The sequence below is a fragment of the Ursus americanus genome, chromosome 2 (assembly GCF_024610735.1).
Source record: "Ursus americanus isolate L20-20 chromosome 2, mUrsAme1.1.p, whole genome shotgun sequence".
NCBI lineage: Eukaryota > Metazoa > Chordata > Mammalia > Carnivora > Ursidae > Ursus > Ursus americanus.
This window is the reverse complement of record NC_142128.1, coordinates 38,012,069-38,027,260: the sequence shown is the minus strand read 5'-3', so window position 1 is coordinate 38,027,260 and position 15,192 is coordinate 38,012,069. Positions and strand designations below refer to the sequence as shown.

The 15,192-nt window shown below is 57.2% G+C and overlaps 1 protein-coding gene and 1 long non-coding RNA gene across 4 annotated transcripts; one reads left to right on the top strand and one right to left on the bottom strand.

The window, feature by feature from the left end:
• The first annotated feature begins 3,437 nt into the window (after positions 1-3,437).
• On the top strand, positions 3,438-12,396 carry MMP25 (matrix metallopeptidase 25). The gene is made up of 10 exons (XM_045783954.2): positions 3,438-4,357; positions 4,744-4,876; positions 5,824-5,965; positions 6,041-6,333; positions 10,644-10,820; positions 10,913-10,997; positions 11,177-11,259; positions 11,531-11,683; positions 11,755-12,012; positions 12,125-12,396. The coding sequence occupies exons 1-10, from the start codon at positions 4,268-4,270 to the stop codon at positions 12,394-12,396; spliced, it is 1,686 nt and encodes a 561-aa protein (XP_045639910.1). The 5' UTR covers positions 3,438-4,267.
• Positions 8,059-10,799, bottom strand: LOC123783294 (uncharacterized). 3 transcript variants are annotated; one of them, XR_006777181.2, is made up of 4 exons: positions 10,661-10,799; positions 9,629-10,063; positions 9,327-9,534; positions 8,059-8,305 (listed from the first exon to the last, which is right to left on the bottom strand). It is a non-coding gene; the product is annotated as an uncharacterized LOC123783294 (long non-coding RNA). The 3 variants fall into 3 exon arrangements; XR_015720798.1 differs by having other exon boundaries at positions 9,629-9,995; positions 10,661-10,798; XR_015720796.1 differs by having other exon boundaries at positions 9,629-10,017; positions 10,661-10,792.
• Positions 12,397-15,192: the final 2,796 nt, after the last annotated feature.

Genomic DNA, 15,192 nt, shown 5'->3' with positions numbered 1-15,192 from the left:
CCTATTAAACAATCACAGATGGCTGCCATGATCCAGACACACAGGGGGCGGGGGAGGGGATAGCCAGCCTGGCAGATGGGATAAGAGCCACTGTAAGGTTCGTTTCCCCCAAGAAGGTGGGCTCTCGGTTTCCCCCTATAAATGCCAAGTGGAGCACCCCAGATGAAGCAGCTTATATGCTCTGTATGTAAGCCGTGTGGGACTGGCTTTGGGATGGACATTCACCCTCTGAATACACTTGTTTCCCAGGTCACGGTAAAGGCTGTGGTTAAGGGATCCCCTTTTGCATGGGAACCCCATATAACCTACTGCAAAATCGAAGGGCAGTTTGGGAAATCTTATTGCATTTGCTGTCTCTATTTCCTCTCATGGGTCTTAGTAAAAATAAAAACGTGGGGCGCCTGGCTGGCTCAGTCAGTAACGCACGAGACTCTTGATCTTGGGGTTGTGAACTTGAGCCCGTGTTGGATGTAGAAAATACATGAAATTTTTTAAAAATTTTAATGAGATTAATTAATGAGAAAATGAGGAAAGTCGGAGGAGAGAGTCAAGAGCCTGGTCTTAGCAGGATGGAAAATTTAAACAGTTATTAAGGAATAAGGTGAGTAAAGTGAATATTGATAGAAATGAAACAAAGGGGAGAAAGAGCGGGGAGAGTGGAGGGGCAGGACACATCCCAACGGGGAGGAAATGTTTAGATGGTTTCCTTTAAGTGGGGGAAATAAATGCTGAATTGATGGAAAGGGAACCAAGGGTTTACTACAGCATGGTGGGAGGCCGGGCAGCGGGAAGCAGCCTCTGATCTGATTGCACCCCAGCATGAAAGGGTCTCAAAAGAGTCTTCTCTGTTTACTCTGCCTTGGAGAAATTGTAGAATCCAGAGGGCAGAGATCGCACGATAAGCCTGACCAGCAATCATCTGGGGCAGTGGTTGGGCAGATCAGTCAGGCCACAGAGAACAATGGGGCCGGGGGTCCCTTGGCTCAACCCCTCCCTGGGAACCCAAACCGCTTCTTTTTTGTAAAAAAAGAAAAAAAAAAAAGAAAGAAAAAGACAGAAAGAAAGAAAAGGAAAAAAAAAAAGCTTTTCCAAAAAAGTGTTATTGTGGGCGCCTGGGTGGCACAGCGGTTAAGCGTCTGCCTTCAGCTCAGGGCGTGATCCCGGTGTTATGGGATCGAGCCCCACATCAGGCTTCTCTGCTATGAGCCTGCTTCTTCGTCTCCCACTCCTCCTGCTTGTGTTCCCTCTCTCGCTGGCTGTCTCTATCTCTGTCGAATAAATAAATAAAATCTTAAAAAAAAAAAAAAAAAAGCAGTGCTCTTTGGCTGGCGGTAAGCATAGCCCCCTGGCTCCACAGCTGCAGCCCCGTAACCTGACTTACCCTCTGCGGGCGGCAGTGGGCTGAGGGCAAGCACTTGCCGGACTGGCGCTCCTGCCCACGATCTAGACCAGCACAGCGGCAGAACCCCAGGTACCTTCCGAAGGCCAGGGAGTTTGGGTACAAATGGAGAAAAGGAAGAATAGTGCTATGGGGAAAGTAATGAATAAATGAGTTATGTCATAAGGCAATCCAATATTCCATGAATACCTCCAAAGAGGCTCAGAGCAAGAGATGATACTGTCATCTCAGCTCGATTATACCTGACGTCCAAAAGGGTGAAGCCATACGTGTGCTGACACCACTCCTGCTTTTGCACCCTGACAAGATCGAGGAGAAGCCTGCAAAGCTGAGTGGCCTCACCCTGAGAGACGTGTTCATGCAATAGGACGATGGACTGGAATGATTACTACTGACTGCGTGGGGTACCAGTAATGTGCAGTACCTCAGTTGTATATGATTCTGCTGCAAGGGATCCGGTGGCCAGAGACCAGGTGTGTGTGTGTGTGTGTGTGTGTGTGTGTGTGTGTGTGTGTGAGTGACCGTGTGTGAAATCATAGAAGAAAATACATACATTCGTCTTAGCCCCTGGGTCCTGGCACAGAGCTCCTAAATCTCTTGGAATTTCCTAGGTGATGGGAGTGTCTTTGTTGTAATGAGGTGACTCTGGGAGAGCTCCTGGACAGAGGCTAAGAGACCAGCCTGTGATCTGAGGCTTGGAAATTTCAGCCCCATCTCCCATCACCCGGGGAGGAAAGAGGGACCAGAGACTGAGTTATTAGCCCATCGTGCCCACGTGATAAGCCCCCATAAAACTGCCCAAAGTTTGGGGTTTGGAGCTTGGAGGTTGGTACCATCTCCATGCTGGAGGGTGGCATCCCCTAGCTCCATGGGAACAGACGCTCTTGTGCTCACGACCCTCCCGGACCCCACCTGATGTATCTCTATCTGCTGTTTATCCTATCCTTTGGTATATCCTTCGCTACATAATAAACTGGTAACCTTGTCTCTGGGTTCTGTGAGCTGTTCTAGTGTACAAGTGAATGGGAGGAGAGGGGCTCGGGGACCCTACAATCTGTAGCCAATCTGGCAGAAGTTGTGGGTAACCAGGGGACCTACTACTTGTGATTGGCATCTGAAGTGGGGCAGGTGAGTCAGAGGGACTGAGCCCTTACCCTGTGGGGTCTGTGGTAACTCCAGTGAGTGTCAGGGTCCACCTGAGCTGCGGGACCCTCAGCTGGTGTCCCAAATAATGCTTTGGTGGTGGTGGTGGTGGGGGAACCAGCACATCCAGGGGCGTCAGGGCGCTGGGAGCGCGGTAGTAGCTGGAGAGTAAAGGACACGCTGGGAAGGAGAAGTGCCGGTCTTTCCTACACATGCGATTCACCACGGGCCGCGCGGGGCTCACCCCACACCCCCCAACTTCTGTGTTGAAGTCCTAATCCCCAGGACCTCAGCCTGTGACTGCTCTTACAGGCAGGACCTTTCCAGAGGCGACGGAGGCAAAACCAGGGCGTGAGGGTGGCCTGACTGTGTCCTTACGGTTAGACGAGATGTGGGTGCCCAGAGGCAGCAGGGGCGCCGGGCACAGAGGAAAGACCAGGTGAGGACAGCCCGGGGCAGCCACCTGCCAACCCAGGGGTCTGAAATGGCAGGAAAACCAACGTTGCCGGTCCCTGGATCTTGGATTTCCAGCCTCCAAAAATAAATGTCTGTTGTTTCCGGCGCGGAGTCCGTGGTATTTTGTTAGCGCAGCTGGCGAGGACGCATACAGGATTTCAGTGTTTTAGTTTGTATCTCCTGCTCGCCAATTCTGCTCATTATTTATTTTATCTAAAACGCAGGGGGCCCCATCGCTGCCCTGCTGCAGACAGAGCAGCTGGACTCGCACGCACCTCGCCGCTCGCGGGGAAGTCCCCCCCACCCTCCCATTCCTCCCCGTCCTTCTCCTGCTGCAGGGCCTCCTAGCCCTGGGCTTCCCCGGCGGGGGTGAGGCGTGGCTCTGCGGGTCCCCAGGTCTCTGCGGGATCCGCTCCCGTACACCCCCTCCTCTGTCCCGCGCGTCTAGCACCCGCGGAAGGGGGCGCAGCCCACGGGGCTCGGGGAACGAAGGCGGGGAGCCGGGCAGCCGCACCGCGCACACCCGGGCGCCAGCAGAGCCGGGCGGGGAGGCGGCCTGGGACCCCGCAGAGAAGGGAAGCGTCCCAGCCTCCGGCTGCCGGCCGCGGGGTCTCCGGGAAGGGCGGCGGGGGGAGGGGCGCCCCGGAGCCTCCCCTCACCCGCCGGGCTGCTCGCCTTGCAGAAAGCAGAAACGAGAGCCGTGCCGCGGAGAGTCCCAGCGGAGCCGGGTTCTGGGAAGAGAAACTTGCGGGCGCGGCCGGGGAACGGGAGGCGGGGGCGCTCTGCAGGGGTTCCTCGCCGCCCCCCGCCGGCGCCGCCCGCGCTCTCGGAAGCCGGCTCCCCCCTGCTCGCTGGGCGTCCGAGGGCTGGGGCATTCATTGGCCTCGCGGGGCCGCCGGCGCTCATCGGCTGCAGCAGCCCTGCCCCGCCCGGAGGGAGGGGCCGCCCGTGCCGCGCGGGGTCCAGCGGGGCCGGCCCGGGACCCAGAGGCCGCGGCCGTGCACCCGGAGCCTGCACCTCCGCCCCCTCCCGCGCCTTCTCAACCCTCCCGGGATCCGCAGCGACCCCCGGCCCACCTGGGCCCTCCGCTGGACGTCTCCGGGTCCCCTGCATCGTGCCTCCCAGGGTCCCGGACTTGCAGCGCGGCCCCGGGTCCCCCCGCCCACCCCTCCCACCTCGCGCAGGGATCCCCGAGCTTCTCCGAGCCCCGGGCCCCCTCCCCCAGGTCCCCAGAGCGGCCCTGGGCAGGCCCCCTCGAGCCCTGCGGGCATGCTCCGGCTCCTGGCGCTGGTGCTCCCGCTGCTGCCGCCGCCGGGACGCACCCGGGAGCCCTCCGCTCAGGACGTGAGCGCAGGAGTGGTGAGTGCCGGGGTCTGCGGGCTCCTGGGATCTGTGGGGTGGGGGTGGGGTCCGGACGGGGCTGGGGGCTGATTCAATTGTCCAAAGAGTGACTGGGGATGGGGCCTGGGGACCCAGATTCTTGGACCCATCAGGTTTGGGTCTGGGATTTGAAGATCTGTTGAGGGGTAGGGGTGGGGAGGTGGAGGACAGGACAGTTGGGTCCGAACACAACCCAGGGCTGGAGAGCCGGGACTTTGAGATGGGCAGCAGGCAGTCACTGGGACTGGGCCCCCTGGGCTCCAGCTGCCTGGATGCCTGGCGAGAGGTGGGGCTTCCAGGATGGTGGTGGGAAGGGGGCATCTCTCCAACTCATCCTGCTTCAGGGGTTCCCTCCTATGGTCTAGGACTGGCTGACCCGCTATGGCTATCTGCCACCACCCCACCCTGCCCAAGCCCAGCTGCAGAGTCCTGCAAAGCTGAGGGATGCGATCAAGGTCATGCAGAGATTTGCTGGGCTGCCTGAGACAGGCCTCCTGGGTAGGTAGACCCCCACCCCTCCCCAGCCCCGCCTCTGCACCCAGCCTGATCATTAGCCAGCAGTATCTAAACCTCAGCATGCACCTGAATCACAGGAGCTATGAAATGCTGGTCTTGGGGCCAAACCCAGGAGATTCTCAGGCATTCCTTTTTCAATAAATATTTACTAAGAATCTCTTACGTGTAAGGCCATTTCAGGCTCTGCTGGTGCAGTGATGAACAAAGCAGAAAAGGTCCCTGCTCTCATAGGACATACACACAGATCAAGAACAAAAATATGCAAGATAATTTCAGATAGTGATTCGTGTTTTGAAGAAAATAAAATGCTGGTCAGGGCAGATCCCTCTGAAAGGTGTGCTGGGGTGAGAGGAGCTCAAATGACACAAAGAACTCAAAGAACACAAATAGGAGGGGCCAGCCATTTGAAGATGTGGGAGTGTCCCAGGGAAGTGCAAAGGCTCTGTGGTAGCCACTAGCTGGTGTGCTTATAATGAGAGAAGGATTGAAGGCCGGAGACCCAGCCAGCCTGGGGGCTTTGGACTTGAGGATGTGGTGAGGACTAGGGATATAGGGTGTGAGGTGTGAGTAAGCAACCTCCCAGGGGGCTCCGGCCTCAGGGAGAGGAGCCTGCACTGCAGCCCCCTTGGCTCCTTTCTCCAAGTCCAAGCACCAGGGCTCAGGGAAGCAGGACCCCCAGAGTATGGCAGCCCGCCCATCCAGGGCCAGGTGAAGAGTTTAACACTGCCCTGAAGAGCAAGGTCCTAATTTGACCTGAGCTGGCTACCAGAACTGGATAGCCTGTGTTCAAATCCAAGCTGTGGGGCCTCCTTGGGCCAGTTGTTTAACCTTTCCGAGCCTCAGTGTGTCTGTGTAGAAAGGGAGCTGGTACCATGATCAGAGCAGGTTGTCCTGCTGCTGATCCCCTCCCCCTACAACCTTTCCCCCAGACGCGGTGACGATGGCCACCATGCAGAGGCCCCGCTGCTCCCTGCCCGATGTGCTGGGGGTGGCAGAGCTGGTCAGGCGCCGCCGGCGCCGCCGGTATGCTCTGAGCGGCAGCATGTGGAGGAAGCGAACCCTGACGTGGAGGTAGGTCCTGGTGCACACCCCACCCTGGCCTGCCTGCTGGGCCCTGCGTGGAATGGCTGCCTTCTCTCTCCCCAGGGTCCGCTCCTTCCCCCAGAGCTCAGCACTGACCCAGGAGACGGTGCGGACCCTCATGCACCATGCCTTGGCCACCTGGGGCATTGAGTCAGGCCTCAGATTCCAGGAGCTGGTTTCTCAGGACCCGGCGGAGCCCGACATCCTCATCGACTTCGCCCGGGCATACCACCAGGACAGTTACCCCTTCGACGGGCAGGGAGGTACCCTAGCCCATGCCTTCTTCCCCGGGGAACACCCCATCTCTGGGGACACTCACTTCGATGACGAGGAGACCTGGACTTATGGGTCAAAAGGTACAATCTCCCTATTCTGAGAGGTCCTCTCCCCAGGTCTGTCTGTCCTTAAGAATTCGGTTTGAATCATGTGTCGATGGGGCTGTATCAGTTGGCCTTCTCCGGAGAAACAGAACCAGTAGGATGCACGCGCGCGCGCGCGCGCGTGTGTGTGTGTGTGTGCACGCAAAGTGATTTATTTTAAGGAATTGGCTCACAGGATTGTGGAGGCTGACAAACCCAAAATCTATAGGATGGGCCCAGAGGCTGGAAATTCAAGTGAGAGTTGATGGTGCAGTCCTGAGTCTGATATCTGCAGAGTAAGCCAGGTGGCTGGAAACCCAGGCATGATTTCTGTGTTGCAATCTTGAGGCAGAATTCCTTTCTCTCTGGAAACCTCAGGTTTTGGTCTTTGGGCCTTCAACTGATTAGACAAGGCCCACCCACTATGGAGCATGATCTGCTTAATTACAGTCAACTGATTGTAGATGATAATCACATCTACAAAATAACCTACACAACAACATCTAGACTGGTGTTTGATGAAACAACTGGGCACCATAGTCTGGCTAAATTGACACAAAAAATTACCCATCACTGAGGCCTCTCAGGCCTTCAGCTCTGAGCTGCGGACTTAGGTGAAAACAGCTCCTTGTTGCAGCTGAGTCAGAAGAGTAACCGGCAGTTGCTACACACAGTGACACAACTTGGGGGAATCCTAGCAGGAAGTCCTCCAGCCTGTTGTGCTCAGAGGAGAGACCTACCCAAAGCCTTTGACTGACAGGGCTTCCTAGAAGTGGTGGCTTTGTTCATCCCACATGTGTATACTGAGGGCCAACTAGCACACGAGGTCCTGCTCCCCTGGGGTATGTGGGGCAGGGAGGACGCAGAGAAAGGCGCAAGCCAATGAGCTACCTGAGTCCAGGGTCATCAGGGATAGGAGCACAGGGGGACATCTGGGGCTGGAAGGCTGAAATGTGTTGGGAGCAAGACTATAGAGGACAGATGGTGTGTTGCATAACACAGAGGGCTGTGGAGGCACGGGGACAGAATGGGGAGGGTGGGAGAAGGGAATGGGAGCCAGGGAAGGCTTTGCATTGTGGAGCTGCCCCTGGCTGCAGGGTCCAGGAAAGAGATGGTGCTGGGGGGGGGTGGGGCAGAGGACAGTTGAGACTTTGAGGGCAAAGACTGCGATCTAACCAGACCCTGGGGGCAGAGAGGATGGGGAGGAAGGGGTGATGGTTAGGCTTCTGACTTGGGCCCCTGGAGCAGGAAGAGCAGGCTCTCAGATGGCAAAGGGGAGTTCAGGTTGGCTGTGTATTTGTAGCGCTTGTGGGCCGTTCAGTGTGGGCAGAACATTCGCGGTCGAGCGCCTCGTTCTAGAACTGAGACTTCTCGGACTTAGGTCAGGTTCCCCATAAGTGAGCTTGAGATGAAAGTTCTTGTGCAAGCAGTTTTTCAGGGTATGTTCTCTTTCTCAAGAGAAAGGGAAACAAGAGCGGGCTGGGGAAAGCAGCTAAGTCAGGATGCGGTTTCTGCTGAGAGGAGCCTGAGCCCCAGGGCTGGTCCTGCCTGGAGGCAAGGGGTCCAGCTCTTCTAGTCACTTGGCAACTCTCCATTGGCTGTGAGCTGCCACAGGGAGGCTGGCCAGGAGGGAGAGCTTTTTCTGGGGAAGGAGGGAGCCAGGGGATGGGCACACAGGCTCTGAATTAGGCAAGGTGCCCATAGCATCCACAGAAGTGAGGCTGTGTAACGCAGCATTTAAGCATATGCCGGCTTGAAGCAAACTCCAGTCAGCGCTCCTCCGCTGCTGCGATGTGCTCAGTTTCGTCGTCTGAGAATGGGGATTATAATGGCACCTGCTGGCAGGTGCGCTTGTAATTCACCTCCAGCTGTCAGCACAGGGCCCGCACACAGTAGCACTCCGCTCGCTGCCAGCTGCTATGAGCTGGGCCTGGTGGCGCTCAGGGGTTGGTAAGTTTCCGGGAGGAGACTGTAGAACGGAAAGGTCAAGCACAGAGCTGTGGAGAGCCCCGCAGTTAAGGGGAGGGTAGAAAGAGAGGAAGAACCAAAGGAAATGCAGAAAGAACAGGCCCACAGGTGACCAAAAACAAGAGTGAAGAAAGAAGCAGGCAGCAGTGGGCAGGGCAGCAAGCCAGTCCACTAAGTTATATGGGCCTGGATCTGATCATCCGAGGACAAAGTGACCTTGGCGCCTACAGACTTGGTGGATAGGGGAGGGGTCCCAACCACGGTGAGGTTAGGCATGAGAGGGGCTGAGGAAATGAAAAATGAGTTTAGACCACTCACCACAGAACTTGCTAGGGAAGGAGAGGTGTGTGGATGGGGGCAGATAGGTACTGGGGTGGCTTAAGATGAGGGAGTCTTGAGCACTTGGTGATGCTGGATGAGCCAACAGAAAGAAAGAGATGGGGGATGGATGCATGGATTCATGCATGGATAGGTGGATGGATGGATGGATAGATGCACGAATGGATGGATGGGTAGACACATGGGTGCAGGGATGCAGGGATGGATGGAGGGGTGGGTGGGGCATTGTCCTTGTCCTTGAGGAGGTAAGTGAAGCAGGATCCTTGCACAGGACAGGGCAGAGCAGGAGGCAGGAGGGGAGCATGGGGGAGGTGGAGCTATCTGCCCAGGCACGCAGGAAGTTACAGATTGCATCGGATGGCCTGTCTTGATGAAATAGGAAACACATTCATCAGCATTTGTCACCTAAGAGTTGGGGGCCAGAGCTGGCGAGCATCTTGAGGGGCTGTTGGCCTGGAATTGAGGATAGTGGAGAGTGCAAAGGAGCTGTCTGTTGAGATCTAGAGCAGAGCTGAGAGGAGGTACTGAGGAGCCCGGAAGACTGGCTGCTGGGGAATCTCATGGGCTAGGGCTGCAGTTGTGTGTCTCGCCCCGGCTGCAGAGCGTGAGAAGGGTGCAAGGAAGGGTGCGGCCTGAGGAGACGCAAAGCAGGGGAGGAGGGGTGAGGGATGAAGGAGATCTACCTGATGTAGACACCAGGCTTCCTCCAGTTTCTCAGAAAAAGGCCTCAGGGCAATAAGGAAACCCACAGTCAACGACGAAATTCATCAATACATGTGCAGTTTGACCAAGACCGCCTGAAGTCGTGCTGAATGGCAGGACAACACGGCCAGAGTACTTGGCTATACTGCCATTTGACTCGACCTCCTTGTGCCTCAATGACAGTGCCACCTGTCAAATGAGGACAGAAGGAAGAGGTTTTATGAGAGGAGAATGAGGGCAAGTATTTGCTACTCTCCCTAAGACTCATTCACGCATCTCTTACACTTTCATCCAGCAGCCCTTGGGGCTGAGAGAAATGTGCTTTTCGGATCACCAGGTCCCTTCCAATAAACCCACTTTCAACAGTGATGGCCTGAGTTAGAGATTTCCATGCAGCAGATCAACATCTGTGGAGATGGTGCCTCCTAGGGCAGCTGCTGCCTCTCTTGCTGTCTTGCTCTCTTGGCCTCTCGGCGGCTGGAGTAGGAGCTGGCAGGTGGATCGATGAGGAGCTGGGATTTGGCCAGCAATGGGGAGCGTGAAGAGGCTCACTCCTGGCACCCAGGCTGGTCCCCAAGGAAGAGGCTGTGGTCAGAGAGGCTGGGAACGAGGCCGGCCGCCAGGGCCAGCAGGCTGTGGTCTGAGAGTGCCTGCCCGAGGAGACGGATGGAGCTGCAGAGGCAGGGAGGCAGCCGGGACCTCAGGGAGGCAGGGGAGGCTGTGGGAAGGGGAAGATGGGGGAGGGTGACCGAGGACAGAGGGGAGGGGGGCACTGAAGGAGTGCACATGGAAGGAGGAGGGAGCACCCTGGGGGTGGGAACAGGGTGAAGGTCTTGAGAACCCAGGCCAAGGAGCCCATGGGTGGGGAGTTCTGACCACAGGCTGGAGCGGGGAGGAGGGAAACTCCAGGGACTGGGGCTTCCTCGAGAGAGAAATACATGCACCCCCAGGTTCCTGCTTCCCCCAGAGTGTTTCCCTACGCGCAGGCTTCCCTGCCTGGGGGCCAGCGCTACACCAGGAAGGTCACCCCTTCCTCTGCCCTGACTGTCTCCTCCTGCCCCTTCCTTAACCTCTTCAGCCCTGTACCCAAGTTTCCAGAACTGCCAAACAAGGCTACTCAAAAAAATCTACCAAATAAGTGAACGCACACAGGCAGGACAAAATGGGTCATGGAAGGGTCTGGGTATAGCCATCCCCGGAGGGTCTCCTGGTTGCTCCTGTCTGCTGGCAGGCCCCACTCCAGGGGGCCTGGTGCGGGGCAGGGGCACAGCTCTAGCCCAATTTCCCTCCTTCCCCAGACGGTGAGGGGACTGACCTGTTTGCTGTGGCTGTTCATGAGTTTGGCCACGCCCTGGGCCTGGGCCACTCCTCAGCACCCAACTCAATTATGAGGCCCTTTTACCAGGGCCCAGTGGGCGACCCGGACAAGTATCGCCTGTCCCAGGATGACCGCGAAGGCCTGCAGCAGCTCTACGGTACAGGGGTTCGGGAGGGGTGGTTGGCCCTGTGGCCTCTGCCACAGCAGGGTCAGGGAACTCACGCCTCTCCTCTCCGACTCTCTCCACAGGGAAAGTGCCCCAAACGCCATATGATAAGCCCACAAGGAAACCCCTGGCTCCTCCTCCCCCACCCCCTGCCCTGCCCCCCGACAGGTGAGTCCCTCTCCAGCTGTATGATGGGGGAGGGGGGGGAAGGCCCCTAACCCTCGGTGTGGTCCTTGGTGAGATGGGCACGATGAGAGTCCCTACCTCACAGGACTGTCCGAACCGAGGTTAAGCAGAAAGACCAGGAGCCGGGGCCCCTCTCTGCTCACCTCTCCTTCCCTTTGTAGCCCCTCTCTTCCCATCCCTGACCGATGTGATGGCAGTTTTGACGCTATCGCTAACATCCGTGGTGAAATCTTCTTCTTCAAAGGTCAGTCACTCCAGATCTCCCCTGGCCACATAGAGTTGGCTTCCTACCCCCTCAGGATGACCCACCAAGCCTGTGGGGTTCCCCAGATGCGACTCTCTGTGCTAAAAGCACAAGGCAAGGTCTGGGAGAGCTGACTCCAGGGTCACTGCATCCTTGAAACCCAGACGGCCTTGCTCAGCCAGCGGCGGGAGAGAGAGCCAGCACTGTCTCCCCGCCCCGAGCTCTGAGGCAGAACACCCCTTGCCATCTCACGCCCCTTGTTCCGCCACAGGCCCCTGGTTCTGGCGCCTGCAGCCGTCGGGACAGCTGGTGTCCCCCCGGCCCGCCCGGCTCCACCGCTTCTGGGAGGGGCTGCCCGCCCAGGTGAAGGTCATCCAGGCCGCCTACGCGCGGCACCCGGACGGCCGCATCCTCCTCTTCAGCGGTGAGTGGGCGCCGGGGCGCGGCTGGGCCCGCGCGGGGGGCGCGCCTGCTCACCGGCCGGCTCCCCCGCAGGCCCCCAGTTCTGGGTGTTCCAGGACCGGCAGCTGGAGGGCGCCCCGCGGCCGCTCACCGAGCTGGGGCTGCCGGCGGGAGAGGAGGTGGACGCCGTGTTCTCGTGGCCGCTGAACGGGAAGACCTACCTGATCCGGGGCCAGCGGTACTGGCGCTACGACGAGGCGGCGGCGCGCCCGGACCCCGGCTACCCCCGCGACCTGAGTCTTTGGGAAGGGGCGCCTCACGCCCCGGACGATGTCACCGTCAGCAACACAGGTGGGAGAGGGTGCGGGGAGGGGGCTGGAGGCCTGAGGGTTTCGGAGAGACGGGGCGCCGCGGGAGGGGCAGCCTGAACCGGCCCCCGAAGTGTCTCCTCCCTCCCCCGCAGGTGACACCTACTTCTTCAAGGGCGCCCACTACTGGCGCTTTCCCAAGGGCAGCGTCAAGGCGGAGCCCGACTCCCCCCAACCCATGGGCCCCAAGTGGCTGGACTGCCCGGCCCCCAGCGCTGGCCCACGCGCCCCCAGGCCCCCCAAAGCGACCCTGGAACCCGGGACTTGCGATTGTTCGTGCGAGATCAATCAGGCCTCAGGGCGGCCGTCGCTGTCCTTCCTGCTGTCCCTTCTGGCCCTGCTGGTGGGGGACGTCGCCTCCCGTTAAGGGGGACGGGTCTCCCACCGCGGGTCTGTGTGTGTGTCGGGGGGGCTGAATCGCCGCGGAGGCGCGTCCTCTGTTCCCAGGGGCGGGACTGCGGGGACGCAGCTGGGAGCATGTGGGTAGAGCTAAGCCCTGGGGACCGGGGACAAGCGGCTGGCGCTTAGACTGGACCAATCATGCGCTCGGCGTCGCCTCCCCCGCCCCCACCTGCACGGTTACTTTTCCCGCAGGAAGCTCCTCTTCTCGGAAACGCTGGTGTTTTTGGGAGCGCAGCGGCCAACTGCCGCCTGCCCCCGCCTGGCAACGCGGGCCCCCACTGGCGGTTCTGGGCTGTTGGGGCTTTAGAGGAATGTCCTGACTGGGGAACTTAACTCGAGGCTCTGTCTCCACCCTCTGCTCCGAGTTTCCCAGGACTGTCCCACCCTGTCCCGCTTCCATGACGTCCTCAATGCCCCAGGGATGGGGACCCCAGACCCAGCCCTGAAACTACCCCTGAGCACCCGTGGGCGTGTCCCATGTCTTGGGTGACATCAGTGGCCACCCAGATGACCCTCCACAACCTAAGCCCTGTGGACCTGCTTTCTGGTCACCACTCTGGACCCAGTACTGTCCCCGTTCAACAGAACACCCTCCTATCCCTACAGATCCTCTCAGTGCCTCCATGCGAGTGTCCGCCACTTCCCTCAAGAACTCATGGGCTCTCCTCAGTTCCACGCGGTGGGAGGATGGTGGACTCAGTTCCCCTCAATCCAGGGCCACTGCTTCCTCAGCACCCTGGGTGAGGAGTGGGTGGGCCACCCCATTCACCCCATGCTCCCCGTGGAATTCATGATCTAAATCAGTGCCTCTGGAACTATACTTCTGGAATATTCCACATCAGCATCACCTACTGAACTTAAAAATGCAGACCTCACGCCCTCACCCTGAATGAGGGTGGGGGCAAGAGTCTGCATTTGAGTAAGCTTGGGGGGTGGGCAAGGGAGCTGGGACAGCAGCTGTCAACCCTGTTGTGTGGTTTTCCTGTGTCTCGGCCATGTTCTCCCTCCTAGGGGCCAACCTCTTCACATTCTTGGTAGAGTCAAGTTGATGGCCCTGGTCTATGAGTGGAGCAACTTAGCAATTATTTCTTGGGTTGCCATCCAGCCCACAGTGCTGCCTGGGGCAGGGGCCACGGGCGGAAGTCCCTGCATGCAGGGAGATTGCCTGTCATCAGTGGGTCGCAAGGAGCTGACCAGTAGGAGGGCAAAAACCAGAGGTCTTCAACCAGTCCTGACCTGGGAATCCTAAGCTGCCAGAAAACCAGAAATCTGGGCCTCTGTCAGGATCCCTTCAAAATACGTGGAGGAGGAAACTTTGTGTTTTAAAAGCTTATGAGCCCCAGACAGAAGGACAAGGAAAATGATTGGACGGAAAGCCCTTCATTGCTTCTGTGCACACACGGACCTGGGGTGAGTTTGGCAGCAGGAACTTGACAGACCTGAATCGCTCTGTTTTGTAGAAGAACTTGGGGCTCAGAGTTGATGGGCACTGGGGTGGCAGATGGAGAGAAAGCCTGGGGGAAGGAAGCAGAGAGAGGAACCCTAAAGTTGGCTAGGGGAGCTCAGAGGAGGAGCATCCAAGCTGAAATCTGGGGCTCCTGTCATTCCTCCATGGAAACTTCTCCAGCCTTTAAAAATATACTAAGTATGCTATGGAAAAATGCCATGTCAAATTGATGAATTTTATTTTTAAAATGGTATGGTCCCATAATCAAAATGTAAAACATTTGTGCTTCAAAGGACACCCTAAAGAATGAAAAGACCGCCCACAAAATGGGAGAATACATTTGCAAAGGACATATCTGATAAGAGACTTGTATCCAGAATATATAAAATACTCTTATATTTCATAACAAGAAGATAAATAACCCCGTTTAAAAATGGGCAAAGGATCAGAATAGACATTCCTCCGAGGAAGATATACAAGTGGTCAACAAGCACAAGAAAGATGTTCCACATCACTAGTCCCAAGGGGAATGCAAATCAAAACCACACCGAGATACTGTTTCACACCCACAAGGGTGGCTAGACTCAAAACAACATCATCGTAAGTGCTGGTGAGGAGGTGGAGAAATTGGAGCCCTCACACACTGCTGCTGGGGTACAAAATGGTGCAGCAACTTTGAAAAACAGTCTGGTGGTTCGTCAAAGAGGTGAAAACATAGTTACCGTATGAGTCAGCCATTCCACTCCCAGGTGTTTACCTAAGAGAAGGAAAAACCTATGTCCACGCAGAAACTTGCACACATGTTCATAGCAACAGGATTCGTAATAGCCAAAAGGTAGAAACAACCCAAATGTCCCATCAATAGGTGGACGTATACATAAGGTGGCATACTCATGCACGGAATATTATTGAGCCATAAAAAGGAATGAAGTTCTTTTCTTCTTCTTTTTTTAAGATTTTATTTATCTATTTGAGAGAGAGCACACGGCAGAGGGTGAGGGAGAAGCAGACTTCCTGCTGATCCAGGAGCCCACTGCCCCCGGGATCATGACCTGAGCGGAAGGCAGAGGCTTAACTGGTGGAGCCACCCGGACGCCCCAGGAATGAAGTTCTGATTCATGCTGCCACCAAGATGGATTGAAAACCCTGTGCTAAGTGCAAGGAGCCAGACACAAAAGGTCACACAGTGTGACCATTTCCCTGTGATTCCATTTATGTGAAATGTCTAGAACAGGAAAATCTGGGGACAGATAGTAGATGAGGGGTTGCCTAGGACTGGTGCAGGTGGGGTTTTGGGATTGGGGGGTTCCGGCT

What these genes read in the sequence shown, in the direction of transcription:
- MMP25 (XM_045783954.2), top strand. Translation starts at nt 4,268, where the DNA reads ATGCTCCGGCTCCTGGCGCTGGTGCTCCCGCTGCTGCCGCCGCCGGGA. An exon ending in AGGCCTGCAGCAGCTCTACG is followed by an intron (nt 10,821 to 10,912) that starts GTACAGGGGTTC and finishes CTCTCTCCACAG; the next exon opens with GGAAAGTGCCCCAAACGCCA. An exon ending in CCGCATCCTCCTCTTCAGCG is followed by an intron (nt 11,684 to 11,754) that starts GTGAGTGGGCGC and finishes GCTCCCCCGCAG; the next exon opens with GCCCCCAGTTCTGGGTGTTC.